This window comes from Parasteatoda tepidariorum, chromosome 5 (genome assembly GCF_982258835.1).
Source record: "Parasteatoda tepidariorum strain Cologne lab strain chromosome 5, Ptep-v5.0, whole genome shotgun sequence".
Taxonomy (NCBI): Eukaryota; Metazoa; Arthropoda; class Arachnida; order Araneae; family Theridiidae; genus Parasteatoda; species Parasteatoda tepidariorum.
Window position 1 is genome coordinate 42,705,770 of NC_141759.1, and position 21,267 is coordinate 42,727,036.

At 31.1% G+C, this 21,267-nt stretch overlaps 1 protein-coding gene across 1 annotated transcript in view; it reads right to left on the reverse strand.

The window, feature by feature from the left end:
- The window catches only part of LOC107451538 (acetylcholine receptor subunit alpha-like 1), a 128,041-nt gene extending 117,407 nt beyond the window's left edge, over positions 1-10,634 (reverse strand). The window contains exon 1 of the mRNA XM_087163781.1: positions 10,359-10,634. Within this exon, the coding sequence (XP_087019907.1) occupies positions 10,359-10,556 (198 nt within the window). The 5' untranslated portion in view covers positions 10,557-10,634. The remainder of the gene's footprint in view (positions 1-10,358) is intronic.
- Positions 10,635-21,267: the final 10,633 nt, after the last annotated feature.

The following is a 21,267-nucleotide window of genomic DNA, read 5'->3' on the forward strand; positions in this document are numbered from 1 at the left end:
GTTGTGTAAAAAAATATTTTCTAGTGGTAACGAAATTTTAGTTTTTATTGGCTTAGTATTTTTCATTTTAAGTAATTTTTCCACCACTACACACCAAAAATTCAAAGTGAGATAAGAAATGCAATTTTATTGCAGTCATCCAATGGTGACACTTTTAAAGAGTAGGCGTACTTATGCTTACTTTGCGTGTTTTACTATTTAATTTGCTACCAATCTATCAAAACTTTTGTAGAATACCAAACAAGTGGCCTCTCCGCATTTGTACACTTCGGATATAAAAATAAATATTTATATTATCAGAGATGCCAACTTGCTCCGGACAGCAAAAATATTATTTAAAGTGGTAGTTTATCAATTGCGACCCTTGGTTTAATAAATTCAATTTAGTAGATTTTTATCCACTACTATTTCTAAATAATTCGTAGGTTTATACAATTCACCACTTTAGAACAATTATGTTATGCTATACCTTTTAAAAAGCAAGCAAAAATAGTCAAATAGTTGCAAAATTTACTTTGTAGTTATTTAACGTTTTTTTTATATATTTTGGCTTGTCCGGAGCAGTTGGCATCTCTGTATTATTTATACGCTATGGTAAATACAACAAGTAAAATCACTATAAGTTGCAAATTTCGTATTGCGGAAAACTTTTTTTTCTATAGCTACAACATCAATTTAAATAAGAATTACGACGAACGATTGTAGTACTGATTACATATATGCTGATTAATTTATGTTTGTGCTAAACACGAATGGATAAATTCTTTGAAAAACAGAGTGGAAACGAAGTTTTGCTACCACTTTTTAAACTTATGTATGGATTTACAAAAATTTCAAAAACGTAGTTTTACAAGACCCGCTTGCAATGCGTTATTATTTCAAAAATATCTATCTAGTTCAATAAAGGTTTTGAAAATTTATTTTCAAAGTGAAGGCTATTGAAACATGGGTGAAAGAGTGACAGTAAAGAGGAAAAGTTGATAGTAAAACATCTAAGTTTTAACTTGTTTTCAGGAGAACTAAATCTATTTTTTTTTTCAAACTATTTAACAAGAACTTTTGCGCAGGAAAGAAGCAGTTTTGTACATTACGCCAACTTGGTTCAGGACAGCGAATGAATACTTTCGAGTGGTAGTTTATCAATTCTGATTCCTTATTTAATAAATTCAATTTATTAGATTTTTATCCACCACTATTTCTAAATAATTCGTAGGTTTATATATTCACCACTTTATTGCAGTTATGCGATATCAAACCTGTTAAAAAATTAGCCAAAATTATTCAAATATTTGAAAATTTTAGTTTGTAGTTATTTACCGTTTTTTAAAATTATTTTGGCGTCTTCAGAGCAGTTGGCATCTCTGTAACATAATGCTATAATTGAAAAAAAATCAGTTACAGAAATTTAACGTTTCTCGAAAAAAAAATGCCCTTCTAATCATGGCTGTATTCATTTTTCAATGGCAGTTAATGTAAAGCTCCGATCAAGTTTGTACATACTTCTAATCATGGTTACTTTATTATAATGTTACCACATTGTTACATAATTCAAAATGTTTTATTCACTGTATATAATTTTTATGATGAATGGGGTAGGGGCCGCTGCGCGGCCTAGGCACCCAGTTTTGTTTAAAGAAAGAAAGAAAGAAAAAAATTCTAGAATGAAATGCTTTTCGTGCCAAATTTTCCTCTTTCCCGTCTTGACATATATAGGCATTTAGCCCAGAGCAGCGTATCTAAAAGTCACACTTGAACTTTGTAGCACGAAACATTATGTTCTCTTAAATGATGCTTATAATACTATTTATTATGATTCTAGTCCTAGTGTTTTAATTTTACTGGGCACCTGCCTCGACTTCGTATATATAGGCTTTCAGCCCTGTATTAACCCCTTGACATATCATTAAATACAAAAGTAATGTGTCTAGAAATACTATTTATTTCACGCCCAAATAATTGAAAGAAGGGTAAAAAACTACGAACTGAATTTTGCAAATGTTTGACTATTTTTACTTGCTTTTAAAAGGATCTAGCATGATGTTACGAAAATGAAGTGGTGAATTATATAAGCTTACGAATTATTTAGAAATAGTGGTTGATAAAAATCTACTAAATTGATTTTATTAAACCAAGAATCACAATTGATAAACTACCACTTTAAAATATTCATTTGCTGTCCGGAGCAAGTTGGCATCTCTGTGTTGAAGACATCTTCGTATGTCAAGGGGTTAAAAGGAAATTTGTAACTCAGTACATACGGTCTGGAAAATTTAAAGTGGTAGCAAAAGTGAGGTATATTCATAGGATAAGGGGAACTGAAAAATAATAAGTATTGGTAGTAAAACCATTTCAATTAATGCTAGTTTTCTTGGGGAGTAAATCTATTTTTTTTGTCCGAACCAATCAACAAAAAAATTTTGGTAGTTACGAATATTTTATATTTCTTAAAAAAAAAAATTCTGACATTAAATATTTTTTGAACCAGCTTCTGCTCTTTTCCGTCTTGATATATATAGGCCTTCAGCCCTGAATATGTCTAGATGTCTTAAGCAATCGAAAATTATTTTATCTAAAGGACATACATATGGGCCAAAAATATTACTTGGGAATTATCTCTTACAAATTCACAAATGAAAGATAAATTTAAGCATTTTTCAATAGTCTTGGAAAATCTTAACTACCACTCATTTATTTTTAAAAATAAGAGGGATGGTATTTATTCCGCTGGTCTTAAAACGGTTAATTATTTTCGTAAAGCATCCATAACCTAACGGAAATATAATTTAGGTCACAAACGAAATAACTAAGCTCAAATGTTTAACCAGCTACTTCGAAATCGATTACTTCTGTTTAATATGCAATGTTTTTGAATATTTTCTTTTGACAAATGTCTGGAAATCATTCTTAAAATAAAAAAATTTGATATTTGAAATAAATATAATTACTAAATTGATAAAAACAATGATAACTAAAACACTTTTCAACAAAAATTTTCTTTTTATTTAAAACATCAACATTTAAACAACAAAATATTAACAAAAATTAATTTTCACATTATAATCCACTGGAAAATAAATTGGATCTGAAACGGTTTGACTTGGCCAGCCTTCAAGCGATCATAATAGCAAACTAAATATTTATATTCTAGAGGACCCGTGTTGATATTTCTTGACTTTTACATTGTGTTATCTCGCTATTGTTCAAGGGTTCGATAACTTTGTTCTGTCACGTCACTGAAGGAAGTCATCTGTCACTGAGAGGGTTTCATGAGAATTTTAGATACAATCTCTATGTTTAAATATGTCACTAAGTATAGATTTCGGAATTTATTTACGTCACAATAGTTTCCGGCTCCTAGTTAAAGAGTGATGCTTATGTAACTGCCCTGTTTGTAGGTAATAGTTACATTAATGATAGATTATTAACGTTTGTCCCTGAATTTATTAATTTAAATGCAGGATTGCCAATTATTGCGCGTTTTGCAAAATATCTAACAGAATGGTAGACAAAAATTAAGTCCTCCAGAATTTTTGATTATTTCACTAAGTTATTAAAAGCCCTCCCATGTGAAGACTCGAATGAAGTAAATGAACTTTTGAATAATTTGCATATAGTTCAGTAGAAAATAACTTTAAATAAAATCTTAAAAGCAAAGAATCATACACTACAAAATAAATTTAGCGTAGTTTAGCTTAGCTTTTTCAAAAAGCCTATAAGGTTTACAGCCTTATAAATGTATTGAAGCATTTTATAGTAGTCGCAGTGTCCTATAAGAAATTAGGATGTGGTGGCCAATCTAATTTAAATTAATGAACAATAACTTTTAATCTGCTATAACTATGGTTATGGTAGCTATATGGTTGATTGAAAACTGTCTTATAGATTAGTGACTGCATAAGAAGTTTATTTTTATGTTCATGCAGTAGAAAAAAAATTACTATTTTTAATTAAATCTAATTTATTTTTTGAGTAGATTTAAAAAAATCAACGTTAAATGTAAGGTGAAAGGTTCCACAGTTTAAAAATTCGATAAAAATAATAAAATTCCAAGTTAATCAATATTTTGATAAAAATGCTTTAATGTGTTGAATCCTTTATTTTTCTAAGTTCTCAACTATGCAAAATTTAATCCATTTTGATAACTAAAATGTAAAAAGAATGCTAAATGAATTAATTATTTATAAAAAAAATAATTCAGTAAAAGAATAGCCTAATGAGTGATGTGTTACTCATTAACCCATATTTTTTAAGGCACAGAAAGCTTAATTAGGGTACTGTTTTAAAAATAAAAACTCAACAGTGGAGACAAACCGTGATCATTCAACACATTTGTTACAAGCACAGCGCATTATTTTGTGAATAAAATAAGTCTATGTAAGATTTAAGGCCAGCTTTATCTCCAAACGCTAAAGTGATAACTTGGAAAAAGAAATTCTTGAAAGCTACAATGCCAATTTACGATCAATATTAAATTTAAAAAAGGAAGAAAAAAAACGAGAGAGCCTTAATTGTATGTCCACACAACTATTTTGCATCAAACATTAGCCCCATAGAATCATTGCTCGTTTAAATTCAATATTTGTCAATTAAAAAAGGCAAATCAAATGTCACGATCCTAATTTATAATAAGCGTATTCATTAATAACATAGTTTCTTCTATTCTTAGAAATGATAAATAAAATTCGTCTAAGGTATTAATTAGATCAAAAACTAAAAATTTGATTTTCTGAAATGATAACTTTTTTTTTAACTTGATGTTTAACAATCTAGTGCTTTATCCTGTAACTACATGGAAGAGTGTAGCACGGTTTTGCAAATTTGTCAAAATTTACCTGATAAAGTTTGAATGATAAATAATTAAAAAATTCACTTTGTTTGCACTAGCTACATGTCCGCAATAACCCTCTCTCCTCTAAGAATTTAGATTCTTAACTCAAAAAATTTCAGGATTACTAGGACGCAATCTTATTTTATTTTATAACCATCGTTGAATAGCCGACCCAATTTTTGGCGATACGACTACTAATGTTCAACTACGTTGGCTTATTATTTTGAACCCATTCCAGAAGACAAGAGAACTCCTGGATCAGGTATTAGGAGAAATTTGCCTTCATGGAGGACATTTTGAAGGAACTAACCCGCATTTGCGGTACTTGGAGAGGAAGACCACGAGAACCTACCACTGAGGATATTTCGCGTCAGCACTGTGGTAGGTGCAAGCCGGATGCGGAATTCGTATCGACCAGCCATTGCCGGGATCCGATCATGGTTCACCTCATTGGAAGGCGAAAGCTCTATCCCCTAAGCCATACCTGCCAACTCTTCCGGATTTTCCGGAAGATTTTATTTTTATATTTAAAGTGGTAGTAATTATATACTATTTTTTCCTTTATAAACTTAATTTTTAAATGATTTTGATCACCACTATTCTTACAAAAATTAAGTATATATATTACTATGCGTTTCAATCATGGTTGTCAACTTAAGTTTTCTCAAATACAACATATTTGTTTGCTTAAAATTGAAGTTTTAATTCTATTTTTATACCACTGGGAAAAATGATAATGGAAGGGATTAAAAGTGGGCAGGTATGCCCTAAGCCCTCATGGCTTAGAAATGTAATCTCAAATGTTTAGTTAAAAGGGCAGTCTAAAGAGAGGCTTCCTTATTACACTTTTTTACGAATTTCGTCTTATCACCAGAATTAATTAAGTAAGTCGAAGGATTTTTCCGCTCAATTAAAAAACTTGATTATCCAAATATATTTCTGCGTAACATGATAAAAACCGAAATTCGAGAAGAATCGGTCAAATAGATCTTGAGAAATAAAAATTTAAAAATGAGACTTCTTTGAGATGATGATATTCCTATAAAGTGTTGTACGTAGTTAGATGTATATGTATGTTGTGTGAAATATTAAAATCAAATTCTGTTACATATGAATGAGCATTTGTCCAAAAGGAAACAAACATTTCCAGAAACGTTAGTGCTCCCAACTTAAACATTTTAAATTAAATTTTTAATACAAAAATTTCCTCCAAAATATTTAATTAAATTTTTTTTTTGCTAGTACAATGTATTCGAATTTAAGCTAAGATATTTAAACGCCTATCTCATGAAAAACTGAAAATATTAAATAATTAAATTTTAAGAAATTATTATAAGCAATTTTATATTAAAGCACAATATTTTCACTTATATAAAAAATAGAAACATCACATTGTATATTTGATAAGAGATATTTGAAAGTTTTTTGTATATTTACTTAATTTTTCTAACAGCATAGAGACTTAAAAAAAAAAAAACATTTGCCCAAGTTTCCTGCAGGTCTTGGATATTTTAAAAAAAGGTAACGAAAATAAAGCAAATGTCGATATTTAAATTTTTGGGTAACTACAACTAAAATATATTTTCCAAAGAAAGTACATATGAATGAAAATTTCATCTTCATAATCACTTAACTATAAAGTGGTATAATAAAATAAGGAATATCTTCTAGCATTAACCTAAATTTACTACCATTACAAAAACTTTTCAAAGACCGCGGTATGGCATTTCAAAAATTTTCGCGAACATGTAACGAAACAAATATAATTTCTTTTAATAATTTAATTGTAAAAATATAAATAAGCTAAATACCATGCTCAATTTCATTATTAGTTGAATGATTAATTCAATTTACATAGAAATATTTAATTTAATCTCAAATAAACACTCACAGTTTAAAACACGACAATTCATCGGCACCACGATATATGAGCAACCCAAATGGGTCGCAGCCGCGGAGACGATAAATTGGCAACTTTAGTGTGATGAGCAACCTATAAACGAGTGGTATTACCAGGACGTCTGGATCGTCACTATTACACAGTCGCAGACAACGAAGGACTATCTGTCGCTTATGTAACCTTTTCTTTGTCGTTGGCAATTTTTTTTCAATCTCGGGGAAATATGTAAATAGTTGCATACATTTTTTCTATTATGTTCTATTATTATGTTCTATTATTCCAGCTTAAATGTTAATATTATTCTGACCCCTGTAAATATTATTATATTCTAATCTAGTATAATAATGTTTAGTTTCCTCATCTAGTTTAATCTCAATTATGCTTAGTTTCCTCATCTAGTTTAATCTCAATTATGCTTAGTTTCCTCATCTAGTTTAATCTCAATTATGCTTAGTTTCCTCATCTAGTTTAATCTCAATTATGTTTAATTTCCTATCGATTTCATCATATGTTCAACCGACTGGTTTACAATTCAGGACTTTAATATAAGGAGCTTGGCAACCTCTCATCCCTCAATTCTACTCCCATTTCACGCATTTCCCCATTATATGTCTCAAAAATCCGACGAATTAATTCAGCTTCGCGACAGGGCACTGTGATTTGAGCTATGTTCTAATTTTAAAGAAATATTTAAATAATTTTAAACTATAACTGTAAGAAAATAGTAGTTTTGTTTTAAAATACCATTCAAATGGAAAAGATATTTAATATTTGATTTGAGTGTATTGTTTAAAAAATGCAAATAATTATTTGATCTTTAACTTAGTTTACAATTTGGAATCAATGCTGTTGTTTTTTCTGAACAATTGATATTTAAACACATCTATTAAAATTTAATTAAGTAGCAGATTCTCACGGTCAATTTTATTAATAGTTAAAAAAAATTATTTGTTTTAATTTGTTTCGTAACAAGCTTTTTTCACTAACTAAACCACCTTGTAGGTAAAGGTATCTACTGACACGTGGGAAAGGAAAATGAATGGGAACTTGCCCTATTTTCAAAAAATAAATAAATAAATGATGACCAAAGTTTCATTTAAATGTTAAAAATCAAAAACAACCAACTTTTTGAGACAGTAACAATAAATCTTCCCCTTCAAAATAAGCTGAAATAAAGATAGTAGCTCTATCCAACGCCTCCTATAACTGAAAGCCTCCATACGGTTTCTTATAAGTAGTGCGATCTGACCATTATGAAGGTAAACCAGTTTACGAAAGATTCTTTTAATAGAAAATCTAGTAAAAATAAGAAAGAGGTAGCAAATATATGTCTGAAAATTTGTTTAATTTATGAATATGATTGGCTTGTCTTATTTACTTGTCAACCACTTCAGATTCAATTCTCAAATACATATCATGAATTTCTCTCAAGTACTTTGAAAATTGAGTTTAAGTTCATGGGCACATTACTTATAAAAAACCGTGTGGAGGCTTTCTGGTGTAGGCGGTAATACTGTACCAAGGTAGTGGAAAGTCACAGAGTTTGTCTAATAATAAACTTTAATTTTCAGTAAAAAATTATTGGGGTGTTGCTCTTTAACCCTTTCAAAACGACGAAAAATCAGCAGGGGTGAAAGCGAGACGGAAAAGAGGAAAGGCTGGTAGTAAAACCATTTCAGTTATAGCTAGTTTTGGGGAGAAGTTTACTTATTCTTTTTTTAAATTTTTCAACAATATCTACTTTATCTTGGAAAAGAAGTAGTTTTATATATATGCCAGAATTATAAAAGAAATCTTGATAGTTACAGATATTTCATTTTTTTTCGAAAAAAATGCTGGAATGAAATGTTTTACGTACCAGGTTCTTCTCTTTTCCGTCTTGCTATATAAGGGCTTTCACCCATGGACTGGGACAGCACATATTTAATTTCCTTTTACTTCAATTGCAATCCAATTACCAGAAAGAACCACCCCAAAGATCAAAATTCAAGACGAATGGGAAAAAGCCGCTAACGGCCCCAGGCGCCCAGATAAATGTTGATGATGATGATAATGATGGGACAGCACATGTCCCGTCCGGTGCGAAAGGGTTAACCAAGATTTCCATCGCAGAAAAACGCCAAAAACCGAATTTATCACTAACTTTGACCAAGCATAACTTCGAAAAGCAACAATGCTACATGGGAACGAGGGCATGTCCATAACTTTTTTTTCCAATGCCCAACTGGAGATTGACCTTTCGTCATTCAGGAATCTGAAGGGTAGATTTGTAGGCCACTCTTTCACCTTATAAGGTGGGCCAACGTTCCTCCCACAGTAAGGACAAATAGTACAAATGAGAACATCCAGATTAGAGCCAAGAACCTTTCTGATGCAAGGCCAGCTCCCTGGCCCCTACACAGGCCGGTCGGAGCATGTCCATACCTAGGCAACGATATACTAAAAACGTAGCAAAGCAAAATTTTGTGGAGCTTTTTTATGTTCTTTTGATAAACCTCTTAAAGCATACTTATACTTCACGTTTAAAGAAATGACCTTGAACTGTTGAAATTTTTTACAGGTGGGAGGATTTTTAGGAGCTCGAACTTTTACAATATTCATTTTTTATAACCTACTTCAATATTAGAAAAAATCAAGCCAATGAAAAAATACAACTGTCATGCATTGTCTGAAGTTAAAAATAATGACTCTTAATCTTTTCCGCATAAACTCAACAACCTTTTTAACTGGGGTTAAATTACTTTTTTCTTATACAATTTTAATTTCAGTTATCACAATTTATTTTCGGCAAAGTCTAAGGAAGTCTAAGGAAAGTCTAAGGCTTCAAAAGGAACTGGCCCCTTGCACCCAGTAACAAAGAAAAATATAAGATGTGTTTTTAAGATTGGTACAAATACATAAAAGGATCTGCATCAACTAATTTTATAAGATATAACAATTTGAATAAATATTTTAAAATATATTAATACGATAGATTTTTAGGTAACTGCAGATTGAAATAAATTTTCACAAATATCTCCTACTTTCCCACTTTTATCAGATCTAAAAATCCCTTTCAATGCTGTTGTAATAATCATACAGATGTCAGAGTAAAAAATATAGAAATGGCATTATTTTTTATTTAAAAAATTGTGGAGCACTGTCATTTAAATGTTGTCATTTTTTTCATATAACCTATTCAACAATGTTAAAATTTGCAAATCGATTTGATTTACAATAATTGTTTACCAAACTTCCTAAGGCATATAACATAATTACCAATAAAATTATTTGTGTGTAGGAATATTTGAGGTTTGATATTTTCGCCTAAAACATGGAGTAGTGTCATTTGACTGGTGCCATTTTCTTTATATAACCTATTTATTTTCTGTGTCAAATACACAATAATTGTTTACCAAATGAGTTAAATTCACAATAATTGTTTACTAAAATTACTAAGATATATAACATAACTACTAATACAATTATTTCTGTGAAGGAATACTTTATGTTTGATTTGTTCGTCTACAATGTGTTTAGTATATTCAATTGCCATCCCCCGCTTTAAGTTTGCCACGTGTAAAATCAAGCTACAGTGTAAAGGGGATAAACAAAAATAACCAAGAGTAAAGAAGAAAGTTCGAAACTCACCACATCAATAAGCTGAGACAGTTTCAGACCCATCTTGACGGTCAGTCGGTCAGAATTATTACCCACGGGACGAATCAATGAGTTATAACCGTTAATAAGGTCATCGTACAATCGTTTAGAGTCAGCATTTGAATCGCTTTTAGCATATCTTGGCCACAGAAGCAAGATTTCAAAGATCAGTAATAGAAGGAGAGCCATAGATGCTCTAAAAGATGGAGAATATCGTTTACTCCTTCACCAGACCACCCCTCTCAGGGAGAGGAGAGGGATCGATTCGAGGGAGGATGGAGATTTTAGAGCGAGGGTGGCGCCACAGTGCGGAGTCAGAAAAATCAGAGCATCGTGATAGTGTCCAAAAATCGTTCGTTTTGGCAAGCTTGATGAGATTGTTGTTCGCGGTACATCAACCGTCCTCCCCTCCCCACGTCTTCTGTCCATTTCTGACGTCAGTGTGGGTGGTCCATTTGTCAAACTTTTCAGCTTTTTGAAAACAGGGGTGTATTTTGAAAGTATGATTAAATATTGCAGAATGAGGTTTGTAGAGAAAATTCGACGTAGGAAGGAAGAGAGATTTATGGTTGGATAGGGACATAGAAACAACCTAAATGTAGGCCACTCTCTTTTTATTTTTGATTTAGAATAAATACAACCAATTCAAAATATAAATTGCAACAGCGGCATGTTTCATCGAAAATCTTTTTTTTTCTATGTTGGCAAAAGGTTAATCATTCAATACATCGTAGTTTTTTTATTGCATAGAATTTTTAAATACTTAACTATTTTGAATATCTGTAGAAGTTCAAGTGCATTTGAGCAATTATTTCCAATAGGGGATGAATTTGCGCTTTCATTTTTGTCGTATAATTTTTACTTCGCATTAAATTATAATTTTTTTTATTGTAATTTCTTAATTTATTAAAATCGATAATTCCTTAAAATCGTTTGATAATTGAATGTGGTGGGTTGTAGATATTCAAGAAAAACGTATGAATAATGTATTATGTTATCATGTTTAAACTGAAGAACACTCTTCATCTAGCTAAAAAATTAGATAAAAAAAACTTCAGCTTCATAATGGAATTCTAAGAAATTTATTTATTATTAAATATGAACAAAGATCATAAAACGTTAAATTATTAAGAATTTTACAGAATTGTAAAGTAACAAATCACGCATTGTTTCACGTAATTACAAAATTTTTATTCGAGAATTCATAATTAAAGAGAGTGACACAATAAAAATTCATTGTTATTTTTTTTTGTCTGAAATTACATAAAGCTTTTTACTTATGTTACTGACAATGCATAAACGTCAGCATTCAATGGAATGTCTAGTGTCTGCATGGATTGTCAAGCATACTTAGGCAAAATAGGAAAATTATTGTAAATTTTGCCTAGTAATTGTATAGAATGCCAACAAGCATTTCATTAGTCATTCTGTAAAATGCTGAGACATATGTTGAAATATTAATTAGCAGACTTAATGTTTTGTGGTGATATCCATCCATATATATATATATATATATAAAAGAAAAAAGAGATTAACGAAGAAAATTAGAAAATTAAGAAAAAAATAGTAATAAGTTTTATTTACTGCTCATAAGCTGCAAGCACATAGAACTCATAAAATAAGTAACAAATATAGAAAAAACAAGGAAAAAGTAATAAAGAATTTTTAAAAGAGAAGAGAAAAATATTAAAAAATGTCTTAAAAAATATTCATAAATTTAAAGTAAAATTTTAAAACTCAGAAAAAAAAAATTTGAAAATAAAGTAAGGAAATGATATAATAATTTCGTCATACGCTCACGCGATAATATCCGGAAAAAATAGTGCTTTCTAATATTGTATTAATACTGCCAAAGAAAAATATATCAATACAATAGTGAGAGGGGCACCAAAAAAATTTGAAACGAAAATAGAAAGCAAAATACGTAAAATTAAAATAAAAAATGTCAAATTAAACAATCAAGCAGAAGTAGAAAATAAAAATTCAAGAAAAAACAGAATGAAACTAAAAAAGTGATATATAAAGCGAGTAGCTAATTCAAATTTACTTAAACTTAGAGACCCTTTTTCAAAAAGTCTTTAAAAGTTATGATCACAAGATTACAAATAGGATTGCCAGATTACAAAATATGAAAATGGAAGTGCAAATTGAGGAGGAAGGGAATCAACTAATGATGCGTTCTTACTGAAGTACAGAAGCGAGTGCGTGTTTGGTTTGTTAGTTGATATATACTTGCATACATATTATACGTATATATATTATATTACACAGAGCTGCCAAATTTCAACGGTTTTTGTAAAAAGTTATTCTAGTGGTAGCTATATTTATGTTTTATTATTATGCATTTATATTTAAGCATTATTTTTTATTCATTAAAACTTATTTTCACACCACTACACATAAATGATTTAAAAGTTGATATGCAGCGCCACTTTGTTCCAACTCTATCATGGTGAAGCTTTTAAAATGTTGACAAAATTACCACAAATTCGGAAAGCTTTCGTTTTTAAATGTCTACTACTGTATAAGATATTTTGCTATATATATATAGTATATAGATTGATAGATAGATCCCTTAAATTGACTTTTTTGCGTATTTCACCACATTTCAAGAACTTTTTAATTGAATTAATCTTTACACACAAATATAAAATTTGTTTATCCAATCATAATTTCTGGCAAAATATTACTTTTAATCGATATTTTATCATTTTATTTGATTATAGCCAAATTTTTTTAAATTATAAGGTAAAAAATTTTTTACATAATTTTAAAGAACGCAACTTTAAATATCAAAGTACAAAATTTAAGCTAAATCGGTCGAATAATTGAGAAATCGAATTTTAAATATTGGATTTTTTTTCAATGTTTAATTCAGAGAAAGTACATTTTTGTGTTTGATTTTGTAACTCGGAAAATAGTTTTCAGTTATTAATTAGTATATTTTAGGTCACCCTCTCGAACCATGAAGGTTAAGTGGTAGAATGTGAAGATCCAATCATTAGATTAAGAGCTATTCGTAGTAGTCAGTTTTTTTTTTTTGGCACCCTGTACATTAATATGATCAAAATAATTTGTGGATTATATTTATTTATTTAATTTTTGATTCCTATATTCACAATTACTAATTTTATTTATTAACTTGGGGTCCCGCCGAAGGATGTTCGATTATTTAGGGTATGGTAGTGGTGAAAAGCTGTCACCCGCTGTGTTAAATTAGTAGTAAACATTAAAACTAATACCATTATTATTTCGTAGTTAGCTTTTACCTCATATTATGAAGAGCGGCAATCTAAGAGCTACCAGAGATAGATAGTTACTATCAAAGATTGAACTTAAATTATATTCTCATTAAATTTTATGGAATAAGTGGTAGCTAATAAAATATAATAGATACTTAATATACACGATTTATTATCATTCCTTTCATTTATAGCTTTATGATTGCAATTGGGTATAATATGAAAAAAACACAACTACTTCGATTTAGTAGGAACAACATATGACGCAATGCTAAACGAATGGAATTTAGTTGTTGTTTATTTAGTTATTGTTATCAGTAGTTGTTGTTTATTTAGTTATTGTTATCAGTAGTTGTTGTTATTTGTTTTAGTTGTTGTTGTTTATTTAGTTGTATTTAGTTTCAATAACTTTTCTTTATAATGCAACTAGCTGTACCCTGCGTGCGTTGCAACGCTTTCAATTTGAATTTGAATTTTGTATTTAAGTGTGTAAATGACATTTGCGATTATGATTTGAAATTCAAATTTTATTTAATGGTGAAAAAAAGCAGTTAATTCTCTAGGATATCATTAGTGCATTTTCAAACAGACATGTATGGTGATGCACACGGAGCATGAAACATATTTTGGACAATGATCTGAAATAAGACTGGATCTATGGTGACATCAAGAATTTCTGCTGATATCTGATCAGTTTTAGAAGGTGTTTTTTTTTCAATAAGCCAAATTAGAATGTGTGCCTGAGGCAATCCTCGTTTTTGCCATTCAATAGAGTACACCCAACACCGTGTCTCTCTAAAAACATGACGCTTCACGATGAAATCAAGTAAAGATTATCATTTTTGTTTGAACACACGTGCTGTAATATCATGACGATCCGATGATGATTGTCCTGGTAACAAAATATCTCTAATTTCAACCCAAGCAGAATTGCACGTAAATGTAATAAATAAATCTAGGAGCCCATATGCGAGAACATATGTCATTGCATCCTGTGAGTATTCATACATGTGCCTTGGAGTCCAAGGCACATGTATGAATACTCAGACATGTATGAATACTACATTTGCAGGGAGTCCAAGTTTTTCTCCCTGCAAAAGTAGTCGGCAATATAATCATTTTCCCCACAACATTAGGATTAACGTTACCATCATTAATTATTGCATCCCGTAAATGAATGCATTCTTCTGAACGTAATTTGGTTTGATTTAATTTAATATACAGTAGGCGTTCAGTTTCAATTTTCGCATACATATCGACAATGTATTGATGAACTAATTGTCGACATTTTAAAGTATGATTATCAGCGTTTTGGCAATCATTAATCTATATGCATAAAAACTTATTGCACTTGCTTTCTTATTGGTTTTCTCGCCTGTTTGCGGACTTCTTAATTTTATGTTAAAATAATATCCCTCCTCTCCTCACCAAAATAAAATAGGATATTGCAATGCATCATATGATCGATACGTTTCTGAGAACTCTTTGAACGTCACGATTTCTGCGATGAAGAACTGTATCGCGGGAGGTAAATTCTTCGCCAACTATAACAATAGCCACTTCATCCAATGTTGGCGCATTGTATTTTTCTTTGTGGTGGCCTACAGGTGTTTTTTCAGCTCTAATAACAACTTTGTAAATATCGGATGACATTTAGTCTAGGGCAATTGTGAACAGCCTAATTAACTGTGTTGATCGAAAAATTTTTGTAATACGGTAACAATTTTTCGTTTAGTGCCATTGTTTACCTGACAACGTTGATTGACTTGATCATTTGTGTTATCCATGAAATAAATTTGTAGAAATTTATGATCTGCGTTAGGCATTGAAAGAAGTGATCCTTGCACGATGATAAATTTGGCCTTGCACTTTGAATGTTGGGATGTAATTCTCGTTCAGGATACGTGTAGCACCGAATAAAGTCATTTAGAAACACGAATTGTACCGGCGTATATGCGCCAAAAAATGTTTCGATTGGTTTGTTTGACCTGATACGAAGGTTGATAATGTCTCGGCAGGCGACGTAAAATCTTGTAGTTTCTGTATGCTTCTAGAACAGCAAATTTCAGCTGTTTCATTTTTAAATTTGAGAGCATTACAAAACATACATAATTGATATATTTCTCCGATGATGACACTTGGGGGAAGACTATAGTTTGTTGTCGGATCATAGTGAAATGCACTGAAATTCAAATCAGAGTATTGGCAGCGTCTGAATAGCGAAATGCGTTCTCGGTCGGTTTTCATTCTTGCTTCCCGTTGCTCTGATGTTTCCGACGAACGGGCTTGTGTAGTTCGTAGTTGATTTGTTGACAGTCTTCTTTCCTGTTGCTCAGACGTTTCTAAGGAACGGGCAAAAGCATTCTGTTCTCGATTAGTTTCAAGTCTTTTTCCCGTTGCTCTGATGTTTCTGAACCACGGGTAGTTCTCTTTTTGCGCACTTGAGATGTCGACCGACTAAGAGCGATTTGCTTAGGCGGCATATTTTTGCAAATATTCTTTCTGACAACGAAAAAGAAATGTAAAAGTTGGCAGTGGTCGCAAATTTGCTAAATCGAAATATCAAATACATATTTTAAATAATAAAAAGAGCAATAAAAATGAGATGAATAAGAAATATGAAAATTATAAGATTTAAAACAAAAATCAATTTTATAAATGAAAGAAATAAAATGGATGAATTCGAAAACTTTGCATAAATAAACAAACAAACTAATAGTTTTCAAATGACAACTGTCACAGCACTGAAATCTTCGAAAAGTATATTTAATTTTGCTAACCTAAAATTACGTACTAAATATAAATATTTCTGAAAACGTGCAATTTGAATCAAATTTGCTTTTGTCTTTATATTTATTAAACAGTTTTCACAGTACTGAATCCGTGATACGACCAACAATTAAGAAATCTATTCTCGTTGATTTTACTTGCTTGTGCTCACCTGACATAAAGAAAAGCGCGAATTAAAAATTAAAGTATATGCAATTTACTTTAATTTACTTTTCTAAATGAATAGAGTTATAAGATAGAAAATATCACTGTTGTTATCTTCAAGATATTTGAAAATTGTATCGTTTATAGCAAAATTTAAAACAATGGCTAGCTTTTAACCAATCAGAAAATTCCATTTCGACTTTCACTGATATCGCTGGAACGGTTTATCGCACGGGATAAAAAGTATCCTATGTCCTTCTCCTGGCTCTAAACTACCTCCCTGCCAATTTTCAGCTAAATCGGTTCAGCCGTTCTTGAGTTATAAGTGAAGTAACTAACACGACTTTCTTTTATATATATAGATAAAATCTGGCGAGCAGCTATTTAAACGATCGAACACTTCGTTTGTTTATTTGTGGCTTGAAGTTAGGCTCGCAGAAAATGCCGTTCATGGGTTAAATTTAGTAGGAACAACACAACCTGTGACGTAGGCTATATTATACCCAATTGCATCGAAAAAATAGAGCTCCATTGAGGTTGCCAGTTTTTTTCCAGATTTCTTTTGGCTCGTTGTTGCCAAGTCGTCCTTTCAGGACAGGAAGTACATTAGCTAAAAAAGTAACTAAGTGGCTACATTACATTAGGTAACTAAGTTAACATTGATTTTATTGTTAACATTTATCTAGACTTAGCAAATAATTGAATACATTATTCTTTTTTTAATTTAAAGTGGAACCTAATATTCAATTAGTTTATAAGAAAATAATTAATTACCTTTATAATGGGAGAATTTTTTACATGAACTCAGTATTGAAATTCGTGCACTAAAGTGCGAAATACAATAGGAATTTATTTAATCATTATTTTAAGTTTCATAAATGATAACTTCTCTCATTTTTCTCCAGTTTATGTTCAATAATGTGAATATAGTTTTAATGTTCGACTTTTTTAACACTAAGTTTACGGGACGCGTCATTTTGACGCATTTCAAATTTTATAAAGAAAATTACAAAACCCGTTTGAATTTTTATTTTATCTCTTGTAATGACTTTTATCCATTGATCGAGGTAAATATATATTGAAGTCCATTTTCTTCAAAAGCGTTGAAATATTGAAATTCTCTTTGTGGTATACCTATCTCTACGGATATGCCTCAATTTGACGCGATCGTAATTTAGACAAAATTTTGAGTAAACATGCAAACATCTCATCAATAAATAGGAATGTACCGACAATACTTCGATCCGTTATTCGATATCGTTATCTCAAATGAAACAAGCAATCAACAATTGTTGCCGATAAGCAATAATAGAAAGAACAAACGCAGAATGTCAATAGATGTCAGATTTTGAAGGTTTCAGTTGCTTAGTTCGAGTATTGAAAAATAAAATACTAGAATATTTCATAAATATTTATCGCATATTTTCATTTTTTTTCTTATAGTATTTAATTACATTGCTTTCTAAGTGCAGAGATGCCAACTGCTCTGGACACCATGGGTGAAAGCCCTTATATAGCAAGACGGAAAAGAGAAAAACCTGGTACGAAAAACATTTCATTCCAGCATTTTTTTCGAAAAAAATGAAATATCTGTAACTATCAAGATTTATTTTATAATTCTGGCATATATATAAAACTGCTTCTTTTCCAAGATAAAGTAGATATTGTTGAAAAATTTAAAAAAGGAATAAGTAAACTCCTCCCCAAAACTAGCTATAATTGGAAAGGTTTTACTACCAGCCTTTTCTCGTTCCCGTCTCGCTTTCACCCCTGCTGGACACGCCAAAAAAATTTCAAAAAAACGGGAAATAAGTCAATTTTGCATCATAAGGTGGTGAATTATATAAGCCTACAAATTATTTAAAAATAGTGGTGTATTAAAATCTACTGAATTGAATTTATTAAACCAAGAATCACAATTGATAAACTACCACTTCAAACTCTATATTTGTTGTCCGGAGCAAGTTGGCATCTCTGTAAGTGCTGTTATATGTATTCATTCATGCGTCAAATTGCCGCGTGCTCGTAGACATAGGTATATAAGAAACGTCCGTAAATCAAGTGTTAATACTTATTATTGTTACTATGATTTTAAAATTTTATCTACGGAAGTTCAACCATTCCAAAATCACATCGAAATGTGACATTTTGAAATTTAAGAGATTATTATTTCAAAACATGATATTTGATACGCTAATTTTTTTAGAACATTAGAGCTTTGTTCAAATATCAGTGCGCTGCTGCGAAGCGGCATTCGGAATTTCGAGACACATAATAAGGGTATGTGTGAAGTGGGAGTAGAATTGGGGGGAGAGGGGTTGCCCAGCACCAAATAGTAAAGTCATGAGTGGGAAACCAGTCGGTTAAACATATGATGAAATCGACAGGAAATTAGACATAATTGAGACTAAACTAGATTAGATTATAACAGCTTTTGTAGGGGTCAGAATAATATTTTCGTTTACACTAATGTAATAAAATGGAAAATAATGGAGAAAATATATGCGACCATTTACATATTTGCACGAGATTGGAAAAAAAAACTGTCAGCGATCAAGAAAAGGTTACATAAGCGATAGAAAGTCCGGCAACTACCTTGTCTGTGAGTCTGTTTCAATGATGACCTTGGCGTTCTGGTGATACCACTCGCTTCTGGGTTGCTCGCATATCGCGGTGGTGGTAAATCGTCGCGTTATAAACTGCACTGATATTCACACAAGCAAACATAAAATTCTAAAATTATTATTATTTTTAGTATTGTAAGCACTTTCGGTATTAATGTTTGATTTGACCAGTGCTTCTTATGATGGTTTTCGCTACCTTCTTTGCAGTTTTTTCCCTAGTTTCGATTCGATCTCATTATTTATTTGGCCAGGTATGTGCTCGAATTAGTACTTTACTATAAATTATTTATTAATTTGGAGTAATAGCTGATTTTCTTTCATCGTTTGTATTTTGCTGCCACCAACAATGTTGGTAAACAGAAAGAAGTGTCATCAATACCGTGCCACGTACTTGAAGTCTGCATTTGTTCAATCGCTGTTGAAATCTCAACTGCCCATGTGTTTACTTTGTAATAAAGTTTTATCTAATGAGACAAGGAAAACTTTCCGTTAACAGGAGCATTTGCAAAAAAACTCATATTCACAAACAAAATAAAGATATTTAATTTTTTGCGAACATCAAAGACAAGTTTCTGAAGGCACCTTCGGTCTCAGGGCTACTAGCAACATCATCACAAATTCAGTAAAGCCTACATTGCCATGCAATGTAGGCTTTACTGTAGGCGTATGTACGGTTTGTAAAGGTTGGAAAAAGTATACAAGAGATGCTTTTTGCAAGAGCTTGATTGTAGATATCAAAGGTAAATCTATTTTTAATACTGTCCCAGATTATTTTACAGAGAAAAACAATCCTATTGCGAATATTATGTCGATTGCCACTGATGGAGCTCCTGCAATGGTGTGTCGACATCATGGGTTTATCGCCCTTTTGAAAAGGGAAATACAGATATTTTATTTGTTCACTGCGTGAATCACAGACAGCTTTTAGTAGGATAAAATTTCAGCGACCGTTAGCGTCAGTTATTGCAATTTGTCATATTTGCTGTGTACAAAATTCACAGTAATACTCTCAACGATTGAAGAATTCAATCACTTGCTACTACACTCCGAGATTCTCTGAATATCCAAAGGCGCATGTCTCAATAGGTTTTGTACTCTTTTCGACTCTATGCTTGAGTCCCTCTAAAAAAGAGATGTAGCTCTGAGAGACAGATTGCTAGAATTCAAGAAAGACTTTGGCGGATTTATTTGTAAAATTTAATGGCATTAATTTACAACTTCAAGGCAACGAGCTCAATTTGATCCCTACATAATCAGTCATTTCTGCCTTTCTGAAAAAACTCATTTTGTGGAAGCAGAATTTTGGTTGGAATGAGTTCAGCCAAGCAGATGAAACTCGCTCTGATGATGCACAAGAATATTGTCAACACCTCGTCTCTTTGCACGTAGATTTTTCTGACCGTTTTAAAGATGTTTTGTTCCCTGGAAGTCCCTTAATGGGTTTTGAACCCTTTTGTGAATATTGAAACAGCAGATTTTCAGATTTATGAGGAATTAGTCGAACTTTCAACTAATGAAACTTTGAAGTGGTGATCGTCTCAGAGAATTTTGCCTTCAATGTAACATCAGTCGCCTCTACCCTGGACTGAGGACTATCATTAAAAAAATTTTAAATGCGTTCCCTTCCTCCTACCTTGTCGAACGTGGATTCAGTGCTGTTGCGGAAAAAAAGAGAAATCAACTCGAAATTGTGCAACAAGGGGACTTGCGTCTTCACCTCACTATAAAAAAATTTAACCGAATGTTAAGAGACTAACGTTTCGTTGATACTACTGATACTTCGTTGATAAAAATATTTTGAGTGTTTTTTTAATTATCTAATTAAGAATAAATTATTCTTTTTAAGCATAGCTTTCTTTGTTGTATTTTTTTAATCACCGTATTTATTTTAATTTATGTAAATAGACTGCGAATACCTGCCGTGAAAAAAGTATCGATAGATGTACACATTATTTTTTTAAAAAAACCAAACAAATTTAACTCTTAAAAAATTGCTTAATGTTGTCTCTTATAATTTAGCACACCTCGCTCCATCACTATGCTCTATATAACTGGATTTTCACAAAGGGGGGCGTGTTTTGTTTTTCAACTTGGTGTGTT